The 25846-nt window shown below is 44.9% G+C and overlaps 1 protein-coding gene across 3 annotated transcripts in view; it reads left to right on the top strand.

The window, feature by feature from the left end:
* The first annotated feature begins 12257 nt into the window (after positions 1–12257).
* Positions 12258–25846, top strand: part of NTNG1 (netrin G1) — a 153230-nt gene continuing 139641 nt past the window's right edge. For all 3 annotated transcript variants that reach the window (XM_086462621.1, XM_086462619.1, XM_086462620.1), the window contains exon 1: positions 12258–12503. In XM_086462621.1, coding sequence (XP_086318747.1) covers positions 12258–12503 — 246 coding nt within the window. The remainder of the gene's footprint in view (positions 12504–25846) is intronic.

Below are 25846 nucleotides of genomic sequence, written 5' to 3'. Positions count from 1 at the left end.
GCTGCAAAGATTTTTATATTAGCCACTTCCCCTTTTTTAATAATTATCAACTATTTTTCTTTGGAAAAAAAATGTGTGAAGTATTTGTTATTTTCAAAAGAGAACATTTAGTTTAATGACATATCTGTTCACAAAACAAATCACCAGTGATTGAAAATAGAATGTATGCTACCACTTTGTGAAAGTCATTTACAGCACAGAAAGACCACTTTGGCAGACACATTTATGTCTATACAAGATTAGATTTTGCATTTATTATGGGCATGTGGCATATTATTAATTATTAACACCAAAAATAAATGTTTATGTTTGCAGAAAAACAAGCTGCTAAATTCTGAAAAAATATTGTCAAGGATTTACACATTGTGTCATGTGTGTTATGTAAATGGAAACAGCAGAGATTCAGTATTTATTATTAGAACAAAACATTTTTCATCCTGCAAGTGGAAATCCAGGCTGTAATTTATGTGCATCTCTGAATCAACAAGTCCAATACTTTAGAACAACCCTTTGTATATCAAATAATTGACTTCACCTTCCCATCGAGGGCACACCTCATGGAACTCCTTTGCCCACATTCCCTGAGGAACTGCATGGGAATTACAAAAATGCTTCTCCCAGGAGACCTGAAATGGTTTGTTTTCTATCCTAGACCAGAGGAATGAGTAATGGGGTCCCAAGCCCTGCCAGTGGGAAAAAATCCCAGCCAAATGAAAAACCCTGCTGATAAAGTAGTCTTTCTCCCAGATTTTATACATACCCAATTTCAAGATTTCAGACCAAGATGTCCTGTTCAGAGAAGCTATCAGCCCTGAAACATGATTGCGAAAGATCTCCTTACCCTCTAAGGAGAAAAAGTCATTATGAAGCCATATGGAAATGGAGGCAGGAGTAGGATGTCAGACTCATATCTCTTTATGTAGAGCGCATCAGTGCAACATCATACTCCCAGCTGGCCTCTCAGATTACCTTACTCAGGGGCTGCAGGGCTTTTGAGAGCACTGCATGCCTCCACCAGCCTTTACATTAAAACTTCCCAGTGCTGCTAGCTGGGTCTGCTCCGGGCAGAGCACTATGATGGAAACCCTGGTCTAGACAAGGCACTTGTAGCTGCCAGCATTTTTCTGCTTTGCCATCCATCCTGCTCAGAGAAAACCTCTTGCAAACTGTACTGTGATGGAGGTTTCAGAGCAAGGGGTGACATTTTTTTTCTCAGTAGCCTCCCTGTCCCCTGCCCTTGAGCTACATTGAAGCTCAAAGCACTGCTTGGAGATGTCTGTGGTTTCGGTGCTTCGCTGAACAGGGTCAGGATTTGTCCCCCTGACTGCACAAATACAGAAATCCTTTGTTTTTGTCATTTATCTCAATACAGTTTTCCGGTCATTCTGCTGGGAACGATGCTGCTGGAGGCACTAAAGGTGCAAGCCCAGACCAACATTCAAATCCTCACCAACCGATTGACTTTACAGGAGGTTAAACTACTGTGGGCAAAGCAACAATAAAGTGGACAGACGAGCTCTGCCTCTAGGAGAGTTCGTCGTTTCTTGGCTTTTTCTACCCCTGTCTCAGCTCAGCAGGGGGAGGCAGGGGCAGATTAGCACTCCTCCTACTCTTGCCTCCTGCACCTTTTGCCTCCCGCTTCACAAAACCTCCTTCAGCTGGAGGCAAAAGAGGTCAGAAACGTGCACGCAGCATGCGGGAGGAGCAGAGCAGCACGTGGAGCAGACCGCAGCTCCGCAGCACAGAGATGCACAGTGGCACTGAGCCACCCTCCGCACAGCAGGACCTTCCCTGCTGCCCCTCAGCCCTGAGTGGCTGCACCCACTGCCTTGCCAGGGCACCCACCCCGCCGTGATCAGCCTCTTCGTTTCGAGGTCGGGCCTCAGCTGCTGCATCATGTCACATCTGCACATTTCACTTCAGGCCTCAGATATCACTACGCTGAAACGCTGGGTTTCAGGCAGGGAAGCTCCCCATGTCTCTGGACACATTTCCAGGGACACCTGCTACTGCCCAGTGTAGCAGTCCTCTGTTGTAGGGAAATGCATTAACAAAATAATTCTGCTGTACCATTAGAGGTCAACTCAGACTAGAGCAGGTAATAAAAGATTCATAATGGCACATGAGGGGATGCACTAAATATCCAAATCGCAGCTTGAAATCATGCAAAGCTTGATTAGGTTTAGGACCTGGTTAAAAACTTGCAGTTCAGCTGGTGTTTCACAGAAAAGTTTGCAATCAGCAATACCACTTCTGTACCAGCAATTTATGCTGCTTCCAGTAGAAATTATGCCTTGTAGCAAGGCATATCCTAACAGGCATAGGTGCTCCCATGCTCAGGCCAGTAATCAAAAATTAATCCCTTTTGCTGATTCTGTTAGGGGCCAATACCAGCTGTTACTGAGAAGACATAAGAAATACTGCTGGAAGCACTTTCAAGATAACGTGTTCCCAGTGTTGTGACTTTCCATCCTTTGGTATTTAACAACTGGCTAAATCTTTATTTTAGCCAATTTCCAACCCAGTATGGCAGCTAGCAGTACCTGCAGTAGCCTGTACGTTTTTAAATATTCCATTCAAACTTTGGCTAATCGTATTTTCTGTCTAAATATCAAATCTGCTTTAGGAATCCTGCTAAAGTCCAGTCTCAAGGTGCTGTGGCAGCGAGCTCCCCTGTCCATTTACACGTGAACAATCGTTACTCACTGCTAAAGGGGCTGTCAGAAATTCAATACAGGCATTCGTGCAATATTTTCAGTTTGACTATAAAGGCATCGTCCTTTCCCTATTTGACTCCAGCTTATGACTCTAACAAGAAAAAAAAAACAACACAGGCAAGCCTCCTCTAGCTGCTGAATTCCATCTGCTTTTCCATCCTTGCAACAGCCTTTGACAAAGAATTTAAATCAGATCTCTCTTTTCTGATGAGCTTAAAATCTAGCTGTGAAGTTTGGCCACATTCTCAGACTGGATTTCATTTTTGGCCATCATTTTTACCAGTATGGCACATCTAATCTCAGACTTGGTGACACTGCACTCGAACCAGCTGCTGCAGCTTTGATACAGAAGAGGGTAATATCATTAGCAGAAGAACTTAATGATGTTTGACATCAAATGACTTGGTCCTGCCTTTAATCTTTGTGGCCAGCCAGTCCCAACAGCCAAGCAATGGTCTCAGCAGACAGGCCAAAGACTCATTGCGGAGGACAGAATACTTCCAACGCAGCCCTGTAGATGAGGTTTAAGGAACATTACTGGCACAGCACAAGGTGCACAGCCAGTGCGTACGGCACGCTCCGCTCTGCTCTCCACCAAGGACACCACTGGCATTATCGTAACATGAAGAGCTGTGCTCTGCATGCACGGCAAGGAGGCTTCCTCTCCCAATTCAAGTCTAAAACAGGAGAGCCCTCCTCAAGCACTCCCAAACCACTCACCTTGCAGCATCTGGAAACAACCAACCCAGACCTGCCCACAGGCAGCCAAAGCCACCACGCCTGGAGCACCTCCGAGGCAGAGGTCCCCAACAGCTGTCACCGGCAGCAGGGTTGGTCCGCCCGCACGTGCCGCTGCAGGGACTTGGCTCAGTGCGTGTGGTGTCTTGCGCTTTGCTGTACAGCCATCCATCTGTCTTGCAATTAGGGAAACAGCCCGTTTCTTCCAACTGCAGTGGAACTCTGTCCCTCCCCTGTACAAAAGGCCCTATGGAGCCTCAATGCCCGACACACTCCCAGTTCAAGTGGTGAAAGAAAATTACTCATTTTCATCTTCTATCCTTTCGTACCTGCTCAGGGAAAATTTCCGTGCACCAGTAGGCTGCAAAAGGAGCAAGAACTGCTTTGGGGGCTGAAAAACCCTGAAGCTGAATTTCCCCACCCCTTTGATCATTCCTGTCTTTCCCACACAAGCAGCTTTTCCATGTATGTAGTACCTGCACTAACACAGCCACAGAGATGCCAGAGAAGTAATGGAAAGAGAGAAGCAACACCACTGCCCACACAGGGAAACAAAAGCTGGGAGGAACTAGAAAGCATCTTTTTGACTTTGCTGCTTTACCTGACCATAAGGGGATGAAGTAAAACATCCTTCTCGGTGGTTCCTGCCAGTTATTTACATATCCTACCAAATTCCAAAGCTCAAATGGAGAACAAGTCTCTTACTCTACGAGAAATCCACTACCTCATTTCACCTGGTTACATCCTGGGATCGGCAAACGGCAAACCTTGTCAACGAAATACAATGGCACCGATGCCTACATAAACACATTTAACACCTCTTAACATGCAAAACACGCAAAGAAACGCTAAACACAGCTCCTGAGCATTCACAATACAGCCGGTGTCCAACTGCCCGGACCTGGCACCTGGAAGCGGTCAAATGCAGTAACCAGGTAGTCGCCAGGAGCAAGCACAATTCCTACACGGGACTCGCTAATCATTATTAGTTTTAGATACTGTTTTACAGCCTGGAGAAGTCTTAAGGGCTGAACTGTGTACGCCTCATTTAAACGACAGAAGCGGAGCGGGTGCAGGAGGGAAGCGGGCAGTCAGAGCAGAATGTCGGGCCGGAGTTTTTGCATCTTTCTGGAGCCCAGAAGGACTGGTACGGGGAGGGCGGTCACAGCAGCACCACAGCAGTTCAGATAACGCTTGCTCTCTGTTTCGGTCACTTTGGTGCGCTGGGCAGAGGAAGGACCAGCGCTCTCGAGGCACGTCCAGCCCTGCGGAGGGACCCTCCGGCGAGTCGGGCGGGACGCTGCCCTGGCCCCGCAGTCCAGCGCCGCTGCGGCGGGACGCTCGGATCAGCCCGCCCGGGCTCCAGGCTCGGACAGCAGAAGCACTTAGGGCGACCTCCGTGTGCGCGTTACCAGGCTGAAGCCGAAATAAGAAAGGAAAAATAAAGCTACTCCGGCGCGAAGGGAGCAGCCGCAGCCCCGCCGGACCCGGTGCTGCCGGGCTAGGCGTCTCCCGCCCCCTCCGGGGCTGCGGGCGGGAGGGCAGCGGGTGTCCCCCCACCCCCCCGCGGGGCAGGCGGCGCCGGCGGTCCGCTCGGCGGGGGCGGCGGGGCGGGGAGCGCGGCAGCGGGGGGGCGGGCGCGGCGGCGGCGCTAGGGCCGCGCGTCGCGCGGGCCCGGAGGTGGGGTAGCTGCCGCCGCCCCGCTCGCCGGCAGTCGCGGGGAGGTCGCTCCGAAGTGAGGAGGAGGCGCCGCCGCCGCCCGAAGTTTGGCCGAGCCGCCGGAGACCTCCGCGCCGCAGCCCCGGCTCCGGCCAGGGGCGCGCTCCGCCCGCTGCTCGCCCCGTGCCTCATGCCGCGGCCGCCGGCGCCCCGGGCGGGGACGCCGCCGCCCTGAGCGGTGGTGGCGGGCGGGGAGCCCCGGCGGGCAGCACCTGCGCGGCGCCCGCGGCGATGATCTGCGCGCCCGAGCACCGCCCGCCGCCCCACCGAGCGCCGGAGGAGAGCGGCAGCCGCCCGCCCGCCCAGCCGCTCGCCCGCCCCGCCGCCGCCGCGCACCGCCCGCCGCCCGCGCACCGCCAAACTTCGACGCCGACAAGTGCCTAGGGCCGGCGGCAGCCCCCGCCCGCGCCCCGCCGGCAACTTTCCCGGGGGGAAGCACCCCCCGCCCGCCCCGCGGCCTCTCATGCCGCCGCCGAGGGAGCCCCAGCGCGTCCCGGCGCCGCGGCGGCTCCGCGCCGCCCCGCGGTGAGGCGAGCCCGAGTCCGAGCCCGCGCGGTGAGTACCTCCCGCCCGGCCGCAACCCCGCGCACCGCGGCGCGGGGTGGGACGAGGGGGCTGCGCGGCGCGGAGGGGGGCCGCGCTGTGCCGGTGTGCGGTGTGTGTCCCCGTAACCCCCCCCCCCCCCCCCCCCCAGCCGCCGAGGCTCGGGCCGCGGACCGAGGGCGGATCGGCGCGGGCCGCGCGCCCCCTGCCGCCCGCGCGGAGCGGGGCCGGGGCGGGGCGGTACCTGCGCGGCGCTGCCTCCTCCGCGGAGCCGGAGCTCGGGCCGGGCCGCGCCGGGCTTTGAAGGGGCGCGGCCGCGGCGCGGAGGCGGTGGGAGAGCCCTGAGGGGGAGCCCTGAGGGAGAGCCCCGAGGGAGGAGCCCGGCCCTGGCGCCGGCTCCCGCCTCTCAGCGCGGTGTTTCCCGCGCGGGGGGCGAAGGGGGGGATGAAAGGTCCCGTTTGAGAGAGGGGCGGCGGCGGAGGGAAGAGCCCCGCTGGCCGAGGAGCGGCGGGCAGGTCGCTGGGACTGAACCTGGAAACAGTTCCCACCCTTGCGTCGGAAATTGCAGGCGGCTTTCCTAACCGCGCGCTCACACAAAACCCCTCAAGAAACCCCACACGGCGGTGAGCAGCGCGGATCAGCTCAAGCCGGTAAAACAGATGCTTTTGTCCTCTCAAAGTTGGTGCGTGTGCGTTTTTGGCCTCTGCTGAATACACTTGTGTTGTTCTGCAATCAACTTTTCGATATTCCGGATCGGATGTGCTAGGAGCCAGCCTTACTTCTGCGGAGATGTTAGCAGAGACAGTGAGTGAAACAAACGGTGGAGATGCTTTTAAAGAGGGAATAAATCACTGTCTTGCCTAAGGACAGTGCGGCTGAGGATGAGCAGCTGTGGCCTGGGCAGCCAGTCGAAGGGAAGAAAACCACAGTAGAACTTTCCCTGCCTTGTTTTTTGGTGTGTGGGTTTTTTGGTTTGTCTTTTTCTTTGGAAAAAAAAATAAAGGCTGATTTCTGACCTATTTTTGGAGTTTTAAAGGATGTTTACCAGAGACTTTCCAGCACTTAGTGGCGATATTCTCATGGAGTCATGGACTTTGCCATCAACCCTCAGCCCTGTGACTGATAAGAAGTGGCACCAACTTTCTAGCTGTGTATGTAAAATCCGGCAGTAGCACGGGACAAATTCAGGGCCCAGTCGGCTTTCATTTTCACCCAGTTTTCAGGTGTCATCAGCTCACACCACGACTTGAAAGCTTGGTAGCCCTGTACCCCGGATACACTGCCTGAGGAGTGTGTGCTACCTTACGGTGAAAAACAACAGCCAAAAAACCTGCAACTGCCCCAAATGCTAACTTAAATACTGAGAGGAAAAACTTGCAGAACAGTTTGATGCTAGGTACAGAGATAATTTAAGGCAATGAGCCACAATTATAAAGATTCTAGAGGAAAAACTTAAAGCAGCTCCATACAAAGCCTCTACAGTTTAAATAGCTGAAGTGCTTTTACTCCATGTGCTGACAGCTGATGATACCCAGCAAGCAATGGCAGCTGTAGTGTGAGGTGTCACTCAGCAAAGAATGATGTGGGAAAACCAGAAATATTTTAAGTATAGTGCTGAATCCCAGGTTTTTTGGTAGCAGAATGCTGTATTTTATTTTCTTCAGCCAATAGGTATTGACATTTTAAATTCCTCCTGAGGCAAGGAAATCTTTTTCTGCTAAATAGTTAAATAAGGTGGATAAAAATAGAACCTAAACTTTGGAGCAGCATGAGAGTCCAAAGGCACCACAGCAATTGTTTGGATTATACCGTATTTCATCCAAGTATGATGGAAAGTTAAATTGTTAAATACAGGGCCCCTTCTTGTTTCCATAGATGAATAATTTTGCATTTATAAAAGAGGTTGGGTTGGGTGGGTTTTTAAAATATCAGAGCTTTATATGCACCAGGTTCTTAAGTTGTCTAGGTGTAGCAAGGTATAAAACACTTGGTTTTTATGAACTGTTGTAACTTAGTTCTGGTTTGTAATACACATTATTTCATACGTTCTGAACTGCCTTTAAATAATCAATAGCTGGAGTGGACACAAAGGATCTTTTTACCTGGACTTGATTAGATCCATTCATACGGTGAGGCTGTCAGGGATACAAACTTAAAACACGTTTCCTTTGGAAAAAAAAAACCCAAACCTGTTCTGCAGATGCCAGGGCTGGGAGGTGACGGCCAGCACTCCTTGCCCAGCTTCTTGCTTTTAACCGGTTCTCCTCAGGCTGCCGTGCACGATAATAACTGATTTTGGCTCTCGCTCTTACTCGTGTGTGGTGGCGGCGGACACTTCGTTGAGTGCACGGTCTGGGTGAGAGGCGATCGCTTGTTATTTTATTACCTCCTTCGCGTACCTGCTGCTTGCCACGGAGGGAGGCCGGGAGCCCACCCGTAAGGGTTGCGCAGGCACTGCCCGGCAGGGAGCTGGTGCAGGGCGTCCGGCCGACACGGTTTGTGCCAGGGAGTTAGGCGGGGAAGGGGGTGGATTGTCACGGTGATGGAAGGAGGCAGAGGAGGAGTGTTTGCTAACAACCCCTGACAAGATCTGAAGTTCTTTACTGGCACCGATTCTGCCAAGATGCTTTTTAGCTGGTCTGTGAAAGGGTTATCTGCTGTGGCTGCAGAATTGAAATGCTGCAGGAGGTGCGAGTTACCCACCTGGAACGGGACGCCTGTGCTCGGAGCCGCCCTCACGGCTGATTTCAGTCAGGGGGTCAGCTGCGTGCCGCTCTTCTCAAGCGGCTGTAACATACCCGCTGTGCCCTGAACATCCAGCGCTTTGCAGACGGGGCGGTGCTCTGGGGGAAGGCAGAGACAGCAGAAGGGGCCTTCAGCCCCGTTGCCTCCCAGTGTTTTCCGTATTGCAGAGGCTGTGGCACGTGGGAACCTTCAAGGCCCAAAACGTCCCGCAGTTCATCCCACTGTTGCCCCACAAAGGAGGTCTCCAGGAGGGGCGTGCTCCGGAGGCTTCACGTACATTAGCTGCTGTCCTTCCAGCAGTTTGCCGTTCCCTCACCCTCACTCAGTGAGGACGCTGCTCCCCCTTTGCCACCCCCGCGGGCCCCCAGCACGCAGGGTGTGCGCCTAGCAGAGCACCGCGGGGTGCAGGCGATTGGGGCGCCAAGCATCAGTTATTCCTGATTTGATTGCTTTTTTGTAAGGTCAAATGCACAGGCATTACTGGGGACAAAAGAACATCTCTTTGTGTTCCCCACAGCTAGAGGCTTAGCGCTACACAACTGGTACAGCTGTAAACTTCAGAAATGTTATTCTGAATGTTTTTTTACAGAATAATTCAAATAGATATGTCCTTAGCAATAGAGCAGTGAAATGTAGAATGCATATCGTGAGTGACTCTGCAGGAATTAATATAAGCAAGACAAATCATATAGCTCCGTCAGAAAAACCCCAGCAGCTCTCAGCACATGATCCTTAATGTGCTTTGGTCAATATCTTTCTCTGTATCAATGAAAGCTCATTAAAAGAAGATATTGCAGACTAACTGAGCCATGCCGTACTAGTTCTTGCCAAAGCTTGACATTTTTAATACATTAATAATATGTCTGTAATGTAATGGAAAACTATTAATCAGAACTGGTTATATGCCAGAAATTTAAGCTATAATTGGCTGCTTCTTGTCAGGAATGTCTGTCGTACACTGCTACAGCTGCCTAATGCTCAGATGTCTTGTACTCCTCTGCACTTTTTCCTTGTCAGTGCACTAAATTCAATCGATGTTACAGTCTATAATTCTGTGTAACGACCATCATTATGACTCTGGCTTACTTTAATGAGAATTCGTTATATGGGAAGTATTTTAGCACGGTGTGTTAAGGTAGTGGCTTGCTTCACATTATTTTAGTCCTATCCAGTCCTGTTTATTAGTGGATCTGAGCCTCAGCAGTTATAAAAGGTTATGGGTAACTGAAGAGCTAGCAAGGAAAATATTAAAAAAAAAAATCTACTTTTGCCTGAATACACAGGCTTCTAGGCTAAGGATAATTAATCCCAGTAACTTCTTATTTGTATGTAGAAACATGATATTCACATACTCTTTATTCCAGCCATGACCAAGGCTTCTGCAATACAGAGCATGTTTTGATTGTCAGAAATTTAAAATAATTTTGCTCCTTTTTTAGCAGAGTAGTTATATCCCTTTTGTATAATGACTGTTCTAAACTATTGGGTTTTGGGCGTGTGTTTTTCCCCTGCAAAATAGTAAAATACATTGGAAAGGACTAGAGGGAAAGAGAATGAGGTGTCTTTAGAATGACATGGAAAGTGTTCTCTGATTTACTGAATTCCAAGGTGATAAGTAAATGTTCCCACTGAAAACAAAAAGAATGTAAGGTCGCTACAAAAAAAAACAGTGGGACAACACAGTGTGCTTCTTAAAAAGATTTAATTTTAATTTGGTCTTAGATATTTCTGCTTTTGTGTCAAATTCAGATTTGAAGCTTAAATATATTTGAACTAATTGAGAATTGCTATTGCATGAAAATTCAGATATTCTCTGCATATTCTGATAAAATATATGAGAGTTGTATGGTAACACTTGATAAAACGAATATAATGGAAAATCGCATTTACGTCCATACGGCAATTATTGTAAATTACTTTGCTATGGAAACACAATTCAACCATCTGTTGGCATTTCATAGTGTCTGTAGTTTAGCTCAGTTTAAGATGAAGCATTATTTAAATATAGGGAGGCTGTTTGCGAATAGCTTTGAAGATAAGTTTTGAAAGTGACGTCCTAAGGGGCTCACCAGGTCACACACCACTTCCCCTCCTTTTGGGGTGTAGGAGGGTTCATGACACTGGGCATAATTTAAAACTGGGAACAAGCAAAGTGGGCTGCAGACAGCGGTGACTTACGGTTGTTTCTTAACACCTGTCTGATGGGTTTGCTTAGATTTTAGCACCCAGACAAAAAGAATGCAGAGGTGCTGCAGCGGCTGGCTGAAATCCACCTCCTGCAGGGAGCCCAGCGCCCAGGCTCCCCGTCCATGGCTGGTACCACGCGCTGAGAGCAATGAGTTGGAGTTCTAGCCCTGGTTTTCCTTGTCTGTGTTTAGAGTACTTACTCCGTCCTTGCATTTTGCCTCATACATAATTTGTATTTTTACCTGTATTTTTTATCAAATGTATATTTTAAGTTGTTGTAATAACATCCTAGGATTTTAGACCTGTAATAATATGATTGAGGTGATACAAAGCAAGGGAATTTCTATTTGCTTTCTAAAGAGACAAAAGGGGATATATCTGCCATGAAATAAACACTGTGTACACAGGTGCCCCCACCCCCAAACCTAGGAAAATAAGACTGCCATAACAGAGGGCGAAAGCATCTTTATGTAAACTAATGTAAGCATTATCTTTATCAGTAGTTTATCATCAGTGTAATCAGTAAATTACAGTTCATAGGAAAGAAAAAAGGAGCAAAACTCTTCCAATGCTAATGAGAAATTTCAAGGAAATGGAAGTGTGCTTACAGTATCTTTGTTACTCTTCCAAAAAAAAAACCAACCAAACAAAAAAAACCTAAGAAGTGCTTTTGGAGTAAGGCTTTTGGAGCTCACTGAGGTCTTCTTGCCAAAAGACTATCAGCACCTGGTAGCCCTGATACCCGTCTCTTTGTCACTTTGATAAAAGAGCCTTCCTGCTGCTGCCCCGCCACACTGGGCTGCCTGCTCCCCTTCCTGCCTGCCTGTGTGATCTGGGCAATGGTTGAGTTTGGTAGTTTGCTCTGTGGTTTGGCTAGGGTGAAAATACAGTTTTGGAAGCAGAAACCTGTAACTCACCTGGAACATTATAAATCTGTCTTTGTTAGAGAAGAGTTAAATCCTTCATGTCAAAATACTTCTCACTGTGAATGATTTTGGTACTTTGTTCATTCTAGCACAGCACCCACGGTAAAGGTTATCCATATTATACCAATTTGCTTTATATTGCATCAAACCTCCAAAATGTCAGCATATCATGTATTTTGTAATGCATCGATTCTTGGGCAATAACTCTTAACTCTTATTGTTTCTAAAAGGGTGCTGATGCCGGAAGAAAAGAATGATTGATGGGAAACAGACACCAGCCTGTAGACAGTCATCCTCCTGCTTCGGATACTGAATTATCAGTGCACCTGGGCATCCCCTGCGAGCCCTGAACACAGAGGATCACTCAGGGTTATCGACAGTGTAGCTGAAGACCTGCAACTTCACAAATTATTGTCTGCTATTGGACGTCTTTTACAAGAAGCCCTGACAGATGAGTTATAAGACAAAGGACAAGTGCTGCATTGCTGTGAAAGGCTGTCATCGGCGTCTGGGTGGCTTCTACCAAAGTCTTCAACTTAGTGAAACAAACACCCTATCCTAATGCTTCACGTTTGAGTTGGAACCTATTTTATAAAATATATACATGTATATGTACAATCTATAGACTGCACATACGCCAGTACTGAGCATCCTTACAAAAGTGACATAAAAGGATTTAGAAATGTATTTGTCAAGATTCCTGTCACTTCATGCCCTCTGGGTTACCGTATCCTCCATGATGCAGCACTACCCTTCCGTGTGGGGACACTATGACGTGTGTAAGACTCAGATTTACACAGAAGAAGGAAAAGTATGGGATTACATGGCCTGCCAGCCGGAAGCCAGAGACATGATCAAATACGTAAAAGTGACTCTGGATCCCCCAGACATAACGTGTGGAGATCCTCCTGAGACTTTCTGTGCAATGGTAAGGCAAGCTTTTCATTTTGCATAGTTAGTGGTTATATATCTGTAATAGATGGCTTCAAAATGGAAGCCCTAGAGCGCACATGTAATTATCCAAGAAAACCTGCATTATATTCTGAGTGTGAAAGGTTCTGCTGAACAAAATGCGGAGCAGTACATTAAGCTGGGCAATGAGTTGTTCTCCTTACGGGGACCTAACTTGACTTTATTAGAATTCAGTGTCTCTCTAGGTCAACTTTTAATGACTTAAAAGAAAGCAGCATAAAACTCCTAATATGCTAACCCGTAACTGGGGTGCATTTAACTCTTGATCACAAAAGACTTGAGTTCCAATACGATTGCCTGAAAGCATCATAGTGTGGTATAATTCAGCATCGTTTGCAAACATGAGACCATTGTTAGAAACTCACACTGCAGAAGCTTAAAAAGTGATGGTGGGAGCTGGGTTGGTGGATTTTTTCCAGCAAGCCCACACAGCTGCGGGCGGTATTGCTGGAGCCTTGCTACTGCGCGCAGCAGGCGCAGGTACACCAGCAGGTCCATACCTGCACGTATGGACAGTGCAGCAAGAAACACCTTCTCATGGGGGCCAGCTCTGCCAACTACTGACAGCTTTCTTCTTTGGCTGAAACTGTAGGCATTCCAGACAACTAAAAAGAGACAAAAGTCAAGCTCCTTAATTTAGATGCTCCTAAAGTTAGAGACTAGTTTTGGAAATGTTGGGCTTGGTAAAGTGATTGTACAGGTGTGAGAAACCAGGCAGACACTATATATATACGTGTCAACCTTTTACAGCTGTGCTGCTCCCAAGTGTTTGATAGATAGTGCTGTAAGAGGTCATTCGAGGTAAAGGAGATCTTCAACTCATAGGTAACGTGTTTCTCTTTACAAACATGGAGAATTCATTTTCGTTGCCACTGGGTATTTCTGTTAAATATTGAGTGGAAAATACCGTATTCCTTGACTAGCAAATATGAGTTTGAGATGCGAAACACATGTACTTAGACCTATTAGCAAAGCACTAGAAATGTACATTGCATTACCTACATAGTTTAGATTAGAAAAACCAATGAGTTCTGATAAATGAGGTTATAATAACTGAGAAAAGTCTACAAAATACTTATTTGCCTGTGTACAAATCATCATTGCTCTGTGGCAGCATCCCCACAGGAAGGAAATTTGCTTTTAAATGCCTTATGGTATCATTTTCAACTACAACTGTTCTGTAAGGAGTTCAGGTCCAACCACACATACATTTAGGGCATTATGTGCACGCATGCAGCTGCTTCCCACGTACATTATGGTAATAACCACGTGATAAATTGCAGAGCTACGTGAATAAATTACATTCACTGTGAGCCTTTGACTGCATCACTTGCTCTCTTCCCACTAATCCATCTCTGCTGACATGGCTTTGACACTCTGAACCTCCGAGCAGCTTCAAGCAGCCACTGTTTAAAAACAAATAAGAGCAAAGTGCACCGTGTAATACCGTCTTTTTCTTTTTTCTTTATCTTGAAATGTATTTTCTCCCTCAAAATAGCAATAGCTGTGATTTGGCCCTCGATCAGTGACATTTAGTAACTCATTATGTAGCGAATAAGAGTAGTTGTTCTTTTAATGCAAAAGAAGCTGCTCAGCAAAACGTGTTACTTCCTTTTAGCCCAGATAAACATTGCAGCAGTTCCTGTCTTAAGTAATAGTTTTAAGTTTCTGAAGGCCTTGGTTATCAGTCTGCTCTCTAGTCAGAATAATGGTTTTAAGCAACAAACAAACAGACTTTTTGATTAAATCTAAGTAATAAAAATGATGCCAGAACTCCCCCTGAAAACATTTGACCTAGCAAGGTCCTTGATGCTGTGATGGGGAAATGAAAGTTTGCTTGGGAATGACCTGAGGTTACAGCTGTAGCTCGCTTGCTGCTTAAAGCCCTTGAGATGCAGAAGGCCAACAGAACCCTGCCACGAGAAGCAGAGAAAAGAGGAAAAACTGGGGAGAGGGAGAGAGAGCGTGCACAATGAGGGTGTGTATTTGGCGATGTGAGTGTAGCATGACTGACTCCTACATGATAAACTGTTGTATTTGCTTTCAGTATAGATGTATATTTTACATATACACTATATTCAGATGTGCGTTGGTAATGGCTTGACTTACTTGAAACATTAGGAAAATGACAGAAATATTTGATGTTCCTGAGGTACCGCACAGCAGCAGAGCACTCTTTTCCCTAAAAATGCTTCATGTCTGTCTGTATTACAGCTACATGTGAAAACTACACAGTTCCTTCAAAATGAGGTTTTATGTATTTGTAGGGCTGAGCCTTTGGCATTTCCCAACGGGGAGATTTTTTTATTTTTGTGTTCATTTTTAGTTTCAGAAAATGAGTTAAGAAGATAGCACTGACATACTTGGAGAAGGTGGGCAGTGGAGAAGAGTGCATTCCTGTTAGGCATGTTCTTGCATTAAAAAATCCTGAATTTGAAATGACAGAGATGCAAAGGTTTCTTTTCAGCATGGTGAAGTGCTGAACTGACTTATACAAATGCTTGGGTTTATTGTTGTGACTATTGGATATTTGCATGCTAAACCTGTGTACCAGTGTTTTGTTATTGAAATCAGGTTAACGCTGCCTTGGAGGAGATCAGGTCCTTTCTGATATCCTAACAATAAGCAAGGGCACAAAACAGCTGAGCCTGCTTCTGCAGGAAGAGGAGGAGGTTGAAGCAGCCTCCTGTTTTATTTCCGTATCAGTTCTCCGATCAGGCTTACTAATTCTCTGTTTGCCACAGGCTATACAGACTAAGGTACTAGCTATACTTATTTCTGCATATTCCCCATGGAATTAAATGTTTTTACGAGTCCATTATGAATTTTTACTCAGTGATCTTGTTTAGTTGACAGACTGAGTAATGAGTTTTTGTACATGCAGATTTGTTGCAAAATGCAACGCTCCTCCAGTTGGTAGCTAAACCCAGTACATGGCAGCTCACCACTTCTAAGTACCTTTGGATTGTCCCTCCAGGACAGTGTCCGTAGGTATTATGGGGAACATGCAGCAGGAGAACTATCCCACAATTGCTTTTATGCAGTCTATTCTGAGAATAACATTATAGTTTCTGGTGACATTCAGTACTGACAACTTGTGAGATTATTCTGAAACCTCAAACCCCTGGAGTCCTGTGATTGTGTGAGATTCTCAGCTTTCATTTAAAACATCATCTTTATTTTCTTAGTCCTTCTGTTTGCAGAGAAAAGTTTGAAAATGAAACTGAGAAGCTCAAAAAGCAGAAGCCAAATAAATAGCCCTCCAAATTAGTATTTGTGTAAAATCTTGTCATTTTTTTAAGTCCCTTGGGATTTTTAGGGCTTGGGGAAGGATTTTGCTCAAGAGGAGAGATGCATGAAAGAAACATATAAACAAATGAATGGCTTAGGGCAGCGAACGCTCACAGTTTCTGGCTTTGGTTTCTGGAGTTGCTGGTGTCTGTAAGGACGACATGACAGCATCCTTCCCCAACAGCTAGTACTCCTCCTGCCTGCGGGATAACCAGGCCCCTGCAGAGGGGGTTGACTGGTCACCTCTGGCTTCCCTGCATGTTTTAAAGCAACCTCTAGCTGCTTAGAGTGCGGCACTCATGCTGACAGAGGATGCGCGTCTGCTTTCTGTGGCATTCCTTTGAGGAAATCTGGCCGTCTTTTGTCTGTCAGAGTTGGACTGGATGGTCATGGCATTTGAGTCAGCGTGACCATTCCTGTGGGTCTGTAATTCATGAACTTTGAGCGTTTGGCATTGGTAAGGGTGGGCCTACCAACAGGCACTTAGCTTAGTTGGCCTGGGAGGAGGGGGAAGGGTAAGGCGAAAAGAGAAGAGAAAGAAGCTACCTCACATTCACAGAACTGCAGGATTCACTTTGCAGAGATACTGTAAGCAAATTTTTAAGTACCTGGGGGTGCTCGTTCTTGTGGCCTGCAGCATTTCAGTTTACAAAACAAATCTGCTTTAAATTCCCAGGAGTGACTAACAGTTGGTGAAATCTTCTATTTCCCTCTTTGTAAGCACTTGTTACTTTCAGCACTTCTACTTCCCTCTTTGTAAGGACTTGTTACAGTTTCACAAAACTCTGTCCAGTTATAAAATGAAACAAATCTGACTTTTCATGACCATCAGCATCTTTTGCCCTGCAAGAACGGTGCATAGGTGGCGTCTGACTTCATTTCTAAACCATTCGCTGTCTGTGCCCCCGGTATGAGCATTGGGAGCCCCCATGATGCTGCTCACGGCTCTGGGGTCCCATTGCCCCGGAGTCACACCTGCCCCACACATAGGCTGGCCCCTGTGCTGAAATCCAGCCTTTAGCGTGGGGTTTGCATTCAAACCTTAGCCAGGATTAGTGTGTAAATTCATCACGAACTGAACCAGGGGACTCCTAGTGGCTATTGCTGTAATTTGCAAAGTGGAGACGAATTTACATTACCAACCTGTGTTTGCAGCTGAAATGGCAACATAAAAATACAATTTTCTGCTTATGTTTAGACCTAGCTATCATAACACCATCCCACATCCCAGTGGCTAAAAACTGATGAAATTATCAGCAATTATCGTTGCCTGCAGCTAATTTTATTCATAGGTTAAACAGAAGCTGGAAAAGAAGCCTACAGACGGGAGTCCTGTGCATTTGTACAATTTATAGAGCAGAAATGCTGATGACAGTAGAAATTTGAGCCCTTGAGTGCTACTCTGTATTTCATAACCAATCAAAACTGAATTAAGAAACAAAAGATTATTAAAAAGTCTTCTGTGCATGTAATTCTGGCATAATATTATGAGGTGGACATTAAATTTTTCCCTCTGAGACTTTCAGCATCATTAATATAGCATTGCTTTAATTATAAGTAGGCTCATATTCCTTAAAAAAGGGAAAATACTTGATAGTGTAGTTAGTAATACCATTATTATGTTTACTGAAATAATTAAATGAACAGATATTCTTCTGAGTAATGTATAAATCAAAATGTGAAATAAAAATGTATTTTTGGAAGCATTTTGGCATGCATAATGCATTTTTTGGGTACAACATTTTAAAACACTGTTGAACAATCGCGTTAAGAGATGCTGGTAAGAAAAAAGCTTTTTTCTTTTAGGGGCTGAGTAAGAACATACAATCCTTCATTTTAGTTCCATCTGTTCAATCTTACTGGGTACCATGGGGTAGAATGGGAACAAGGAGTTAAAGATGAGGCTATTGTTACTGTCTTGTTTAATGTGGATTTTCGTGGTTGTATGGTTTAAAAGTGTGTACAGCTCAAAGTGGTTGCAGACTTTAGTTACAACATCTGCATTCAACTATTTTGAACTCTTTTGAGCACATTTAATTAATACAAGTGTTGCTTTGTCATTGTTGGAAAGAACCTTATCCTTCAGGGAGTGGAGTTTTTATTTTGGTGTTTCCTCTTATGTTACGGGATACTGCATTTCATTTCTAGTACCGCAAGACCTGTATGGTGAGCTACAGCCCCCCCGCCCCTTCTCCTCTCCCCTGCATCAGGCAGGACACCTCTGCCACCCCACAGACATGGCGGTTCCCATCACAGCACCACTTTGGTCCTTACGTTCCAGCCTCGGACCAGAGCAGCTAGCAGGACAAGAGGCAAGCGAGAAGCACACGCCATGTCCTTTGCTCTTGCCGTCCCCCCGCCAGCTCCCTCCCACTGGTCAGCACGAAGGCAACAGCCTACCTGTGCCTTTGGTGGCAGCCTGCCCGCAGACACTTCAAAGGTGCCTTGTTCCTTGGACCTCTTGGGAAAGGAGTCCTTGGTTTCCTAAAAGAGAAAAACATGGATATACTTCATGACAACAGGAATAAAAAAAAATGGTTCGGTAAAATCTCTTTTCTTCCAACTGGAAGCAATCTGAAAGTTGTTAATTTCTCATAAATCAAAACTGAGGATTGCCAGTAAAACAGATTTGCATTTTATTCATTATCACACATCAAGATTCCCCAGTAAATCATTAACAAAACTCTATCCATGTGCTTTTTTTTCTTCTCGGTTACACTTTGGGTTCTGGAATGTTTTCAAACCTTAAACAAAGCAAAAGCACGCCCACAAAGTACTTAAGTTGTTAAAAATATTTGAGAGTAAAACAGAGTTTCTAAACAAAGTCAAGGGCTTCTACTTATTTTCAATTGCAGAGTTTTAAGGCACGTATCACTACTACGTGTAAAAGTGCATCCTTTTAACAGTATTTTATAAATACACTTCATAGAAACTGCTTAACTGCTGCTCTCAGCACTGCCTTTGTTCCATTTGGTACCTGCTGCCTTATGTTGTTTTTTCAACTGAAGTTAGCTGGAAATATTAGACACTTGTAGCTAACACAATGATCAATAAATGATTATTGTAATAATACTTGATTTTAGAAAGCAAGGGATTGTAACATGTCATATAAAATTTTAGCGGTAATAGAAATTATTTTAGGGCTCCTGTCACCTGGTAAGAGCCGTGCAGTGCCATAGCTGAACAAAACACAGCTGTGAAGACACCCCTTTTACTGATGGGTTAGTGACGGCCATGGCAAAACCAAAACAACTTAGTTGTGTTTTAATTTCAGATTGGCTTTCTTTAAAAAAAAAAAAAAAAAATTGGGGAGAACTTATTTCTTAAATGCTTTTCTTCCGTCCATAGAAAATTTCAAGCAGATAGTTCCTGGAGGGCCAGCAAGGCAGTTGTCACTGGCCGGGAGGTTTGCACTGGTGGAGGTGTGGTGGCTGGCAGTATCCCTGTGCTGCCCTGTCCCCCCGCTGCACCCACACCCTATTGCCAGGGGAGATTTTGGCTCTGCAGGTGAGGTTCTTGCAAATACCTGAGTTGGTGTCCCCCCTGCTGCCCTGGCACCCCAGGTTCCCGAAGCACCTTCCCCCACTGGCTGAGGTGGGTATCTGGGGGGAGCCGCTCGTACTCTGTGGGAACTTGGGCATTTGGTCTTGTTTGGGTGTGGAAACAGCAACATCAATTTTATAAAGAAATAAATGGCTTCCACTGTAAAATGGATACTCTGACATCCACAGGGGGATCTGAACGGCTTGCTGTCAGTGCAGCTGGACCAGAAATGCCCCCTCAGCAGCACCTTTAGTGCTGCCTTCTGCAATAAAACAATACTGCTTTATAAATAAAATCTTTACTACCAACGTATTGCAATTTGTACCTCTTCTAGTGAGGCAGAGGTGATCACGAGCCTGTGGCTCACTGCAGCGAGACTCTCCTAACAGGATTTGTTGGGGTACAGAGGGATAATGCAGTAAAGCAGCATCCTGACTGGTGCTTCTTGTCTGGGGTAGGACAGCACATCACCACTCACCCTCCCAGGCTGAGGGCTCATGGCAGCAGGTGGCCCTGCTCCTTCTCTGCTAGAAACCCTGAACTGAGATTTTTTGCAGGGTGGGTAAATCCACCTTTCAGCAGAGCGACCTTTGCTTACTAACCCGCTGGTGTCACAAAGTCAGCCTGGGGGAGCAGTGGTGCAGGATCACCTCCCTCACGGGGAGCAGCCGGTTTGCTTTCGCACATTTCGGTCACAGGCACGATGCCCCGTCGTCCCAAGTGAGCTGTGCAGCATTAGGCTTTCCAGGCTGCTGTCTCATTTTGAGGACAGTGTACAAAGAGTGTGATATTATATTTCCTCCCACTGTGATGGACAAGTCTCAGAGTGCAAATTTTGGATTTACTTGGCAGAACTCAGCAGAGCTAGTTTTATGCTGCTCAGGTTTGTCCAAATTATCTGGACAAACATATTTTTCCTTCTTCATTTAGTACCTTTATGTCTCTAAATCCCAGAGTTCTGTGTTTCTGTCTTGCAGGGCTTGTAGTTTGTAACAGCTAAGAATCACTGGAAACCAAATGCAGGTTCCATATATTAAAATTTCTGTTTGTAAGCATTTTAGTTGAAACAAAGCCAAGTGAACTCGGCCAAGAGCACTGCAAACCCTGTGTACATCAGGACAACTGTTCTGGTTAGTGGGTTCTCCTGGAGCCCTTCAGGAAGGCAGAAGTCAGTAAGTTGACTCCCAAATAATGATTTTAACATTTAGATGTTTATGTTACTTATAAAGCAGCCAGTCCTATATACGGCCCAAGTCGCCCCATACAAACATTTAAGCCTACAGTATTCTGCCAGAGCATTTGAGAAAAAATAGACGTACAGACTGAGGCGATAATCAGGCTCTCTCATCCCTTCTGCTCTATGCTGTGGAGCAGAAGCGGGGGGAGGAATCCAGACAAGCATTAGCAGTCCCTGTTGACAAAGTATGGAAATTACCCATCTCCTTACACAAGGATGAAAACCTGTCATTTGTTTTTATCCACAGAGTTTAGAACGGGCTGCATTTGTGGGAGCTGATGAATTTTAGTATGAATTACCACTGCTGCTTTTTTTTTTAAACAATACCGATACTGTTCTGCCAAAGCTGCAATCTCCGATACATAAGAAAAACACATACCTATTTAACAGTAGCTAAAACCGGGTAAGAGATCTGTTAAACCAAATATTTCTTGACCTTTTTCAAGGCCTATAAGTACTAGCTGGATTTGAAAAGTAAAAAATAATCCCAGGTACTATTAAGGTCATTGACTGACAAGATGCGCATCCCTGTGTACTTTGGGAAGCAAATCTCATTAGCTGAAAAGTAGAAAGTAGTTCTGTTCCAAATTTACTTGTAGAAACAATGGCTATTGATATACATTTCAGATATGGAAGTTTATGTTTTCACAGGTCACTTGCAGTGACACCATCTTGATCTACAAGTACAAATATGGCTAGGGACATGAAATTCCTTGGCATTGTGCTGGCTTGGCAATGCACATAAGTGATTTCATGTAGCTTTCATATATCGTATTTTCTGTAAAATAGTTTTATGTCTTAAATTCTAGTTCTTTAGGCAGATTGTTTATATGGAATTTGGGAATAAAAAAGAAGAAAGAAAAGGGTGCAAATTAATTTTAATTATATTTATTACAAGCAAGAAGTTGTACTATACCAGAGATATTTTATGTCAGACTTCAGCCCAGAGAGAATTTTTATAGCTAAGTAGTTGTAAAACCTTTAAAAGAGGACACCATTATGATGAGAGGAGCATTTTCTTACATGTACATACTGTGTCTTTCCAGCATCCTAGTGCATTTTAGATTTTTATCTGTAAAACTGTCAGGAGCCATCATTTTAACTGATCAATTTGATTTTTACCATCTACACCTGCTCATAAGGCACTTTCCTCCAGTGAGAACTAGAAACAGAGATGCTTGTGGGTGACATTTACAAATGACTGGGGGGAAAAAAAGATATTAAAAAAAAAAAGGAATAGCAAACAACTACGCAAAATCCCTCATCTTTTAAAAACAACAATGTGCATAGCTATAGAAAAAAGTACAGAACGTAATTTTCTGACTGCTAAAACAACTCTTTCTACATGTGCTATTTTCCCCCATCTATTTTTATCTCAGCCTTCCAGACTCTGACATGCCTCTTGGTTTCCTTGACCATATGGATCTGCCAAGCAGTATGAATACTGTAGGGATAGCCTGCAGAAATATCCTAGCAAGGTGTCTCACTTTGCAAGAGTTTGCTCAGACTTCCAGAAACATTAAGTAATGGGTTTAAGAAGTTCAAGCATTGCAGCTTTCCTCACTAGAATTTTGGGGTAAATTTTTGCCAGCAGTTTGCACCTGTAGTCCCCTTTTTCCCTGAAATAGAAGCTTTTGAAAATGAAAGGTTAAGAACATACAAGCCTTTTGTTATCTGAAGTACTGGCTTTGATTTTTTTAAAAAAAGGTATCCTTCAATAACTAAAACACAGGTGGAGGTGAATCGTGATGTGTATTTCATGCCTGAGTCAGTATTTGACTTTCCATAAACAGGACTTAAAATATGATCTTTCATTGAAATTATTGCACCCTATATAAGTTAACAGAAGGACTTCTACTGACAGCAGTGGATTGTGCCCAGTTACTGCTTCCTTAGGAGTGCTTTTTATCCTCTGTACCATACCAGTTTGAAACTCTCAATTGGAAACTTTAAAACCATCTTAAGTAGAAGCAAAATTAATAGTATACCTTTATCTTCTCATCTTTTTCCTGTCAGAAACAATTTCACTAAAGTTCATTTATTTCCAACCTTTCTCACTTATAAAATCTTCTTTACTCATTATACTGGTGCTTGGTTTTGGATTACTTCACTCCTATGAGCTTCAGTGCAAGGCTGATTGTCTCTAGTGACAGGACAGGATTTGGTTAATGATGCGATACGTTTTTTTCCTTGGGTACAGTTTTGACAATTTGAGGGCATGCAAGAATGCACTGAAAGTGTATTTTAGACCTAGCTGGAAAGTGCCAGCTAGGATACATATATAGAATATATATCAGGGTTTGCATATTAAAATATATTATTTTAGCTTTATGCATCTCATGGCTTATTTGTAAATAATTAAAAAGGAGAGAAGACTTATCGAATAATCTTCCCATAGTTCTCCATAATTGCACCATCATCAGTTGCAGCACTCAACATTAGCTAAGCATCATCGTTTATGAACTTCAGGTTTTATAGTTTTAAAAGCAAGTCTCTGAACAAGAGTTCAACAGTTCCTTTTTTTGTCAATCATAAAAGATGGAGTTTTCAGCATAACATTTGTGAAATTTTAAGCTGTAATAAAGAGTATGGCATTTTTAAATGTTAAACAATAGACAAATGGTTGATGTTTGCAATTCACTGGGGGGGGGGGGGGTGCCATTTTTTGGAAGCCATACATACATTGGTTTCCCCTCCTTCTACAAGTCCTCAGCTGGTGTAGAGTGGCATATGTGCATTGAATGGGATGGTGCAACCACCATGGAGAAGGTGGCTCCCCTACATCTGCCACTTGTGCCATCCCTGCACCCCTCCTGGGGGCCAGCCCCTCTCTCCAGCCTCGCTGAAGTGGAGGCTCTTGAAAATGGTGGAGAAGAGGAAGACTGAAGGAGAAATGGGGAACTGCTGCAAAGAACACAAGAGCCTGCCTTCCTCCTGGCTGGATCCCTGTCTTGTCACACCTTAAGGGCTTTGCAGCTTGAGAAGCCACCAGAGCTGATGGGTTTGTTCTAACTTACACTTCTGCTACCTGTTTTCAGGCAACAGTCTCTTTTAAAATGGTACAGACCCATAGAGATCTCAACTGTGGACCTTAGATGGGTACAGGTGAAATGTTTTTGAAATCCTTTTGAAGTCTTAAGGTTAAGGAGTCCAGCAGTAGGAGGGGAGAAGCGTGTGCTGAAATGTGGATTGGTTTATGAGGACCCCCTCATCGTGCTGCTTTTCCTACGTGTCATCTCCAAGAGAGTAAATACATTACGGGAGTGCAGAGAAAGCAGGCACAGCCTTTTTACAGGCAGCATTTGACTCTCACAATCAATAATAATCTGACTAAGAATTTGGAGTAAATGTCATTCTGGTGATTGTATCTTGTCAAGAGCCTCGTACTGGTAAGTGATGGGTTTGGAATGATAAAATTGTGCATAAGATAAGAAACAAAAATCAGACAGCAGCAAGGCCCCACTGAATTTAACCTTAGCCTCAGGGGTTTTTTTTTCAGTTCCCATCTCAAGGTCATTGCACCTATGCTAATCCAACTGTCAGCATCCTCCTCCCACCAGGCCAGTTCTTTGATACCCCAAAAGAAGGTTTACAGGAGCTGACTGAAAAAAAAAAAAATGCTTTTCACAAAATAATTAGAGATGAATGGCACCTGTGACAACCTATTTTAACACCTTTTTTTTTTTTTTTTAATGACACCACCTTACATGAACTTATGTAAGCTCCTGTCACATAAGCCAGTGACAATTGGGGTTTTTTTCCTGTCATCCTAGCCAATGTGCAAGGCCTCAGAAAGGGTGTAAGGGTGTTGCTGAGCAAACCTTTGGTATCATTGCCTTTACTCTGGATTGGTAATCAGTTTGTTTATAATTATGAGCTGTATAAAGCCTTGCAGGAAGAGCAGAGCATGTTTACTTTTACAGTAATGAAATAAATCATAACTTGGAAACAACTTTGGAATTCAAAAATATCCCTCTTAACCGGGGATCAGATCCACAGTGTTCTGCTGGGAAATACGTGTGAACATTGGCGGTGCAGATACAGCAACGGGCTGCTGCTGAAGGACAGGGCAGTCAACCTCCTCTCTTAAGCTAGTAATGGCGGGCTACAAGGTAATGCTGGTCTTGGTGGCAGACCTTGCCCTGTGATTCTACACATGCCCAGAGTGTCCCAGGAGGCTTTGCAGCCCAAAAGCAACCCATGCACATGGAGGGAAGCATGTAGCAATGTTGCATCTCACAAGAGGAAAACAGAGACCCTTCATATTTCTGTGCAGATCTTGGAGGATTCTTGGATAATTTGTTTGCAGGAGAAATCAGCTTTTCTCCCTGAAATAAATGCTTCTGGGATTCCAACAGAGTCCATTTCTACAGTATCCATGGCTCAACATCTTACTCTGCAATCCATGAATCTCATAGGTGTTGACCAGATTTACAGCCATAGAAGAAAAGCTACTTTCTGATTTGGTTTGGTTTTTTAGTGAAGTGTTTTTAGCTTTTCTCACTTTGAGTCTGGTTCCAACTTTTTTTTTTATATATATAATTTTCTTTTTGTTAATTGTATGTGTAAAGGTCACAGAACTAAAGTTGTTAAAAAATTAATTTTAACCTGCAGTTGATTTATTAAATGATACTCAGTTCCTTGAGTTTGTGAAAATAACATATACCACTAATAATCTCTTGGAACTGATTTAACACCATATTCTATTGCAGTGCTAGGAGGAAGCCAAGGACTTGTAACAATCCGTCATTTGCAGTGACATTTTTGTTACTCTTTCAGAAATGCTGTGCTTTAATTGTCTCCCTGCTTCAAATCAACTGCTTAGTTTGCTTTAACAGTAGTTTCTTCTCTGTCGTTATCATTGCCCTTGCTGTCCGAAACCTAAACTCTCTGTATATTCCTGGCATGGTAACCACTAACAGGAACAGGAGCAGAGAACCTATCCATGTCCCTCTAATTTAAGAGACTGAAAATGCTGTATTGATTGCAAGTTGCATTTTTATGGAGCTCACACCAAATTCCTTGTAGACCTGCATCCCAGGCAATTCCCCCTTGATTCACTAGGATTGAGCTGAAAGAAAATCCATCCGAAATAATACACTTTTTTTTTTTTTTGCACTGTTATGAAGTTTGCAACAAGCTGCCCGCTAGAGTAATGGCTTTGCTTTCAACTATTAAAAAGAAACTGTAAGCTCTTAATTTAGTAGCAATGTCGCTGGTGCTTTAGC

The sequence above is a fragment of the Leptosomus discolor genome, chromosome 3 (assembly GCF_034619465.1).
Source record: "Leptosomus discolor isolate bLepDis1 chromosome 3, bLepDis1.hap2, whole genome shotgun sequence".
Classification (NCBI taxonomy): Eukaryota; Metazoa; Chordata; class Aves; order Leptosomiformes; family Leptosomidae; genus Leptosomus; species Leptosomus discolor.
Note: the sequence above shows the minus strand (reverse complement) of the source record. Positions and strands in the feature narration are given on the sequence as shown.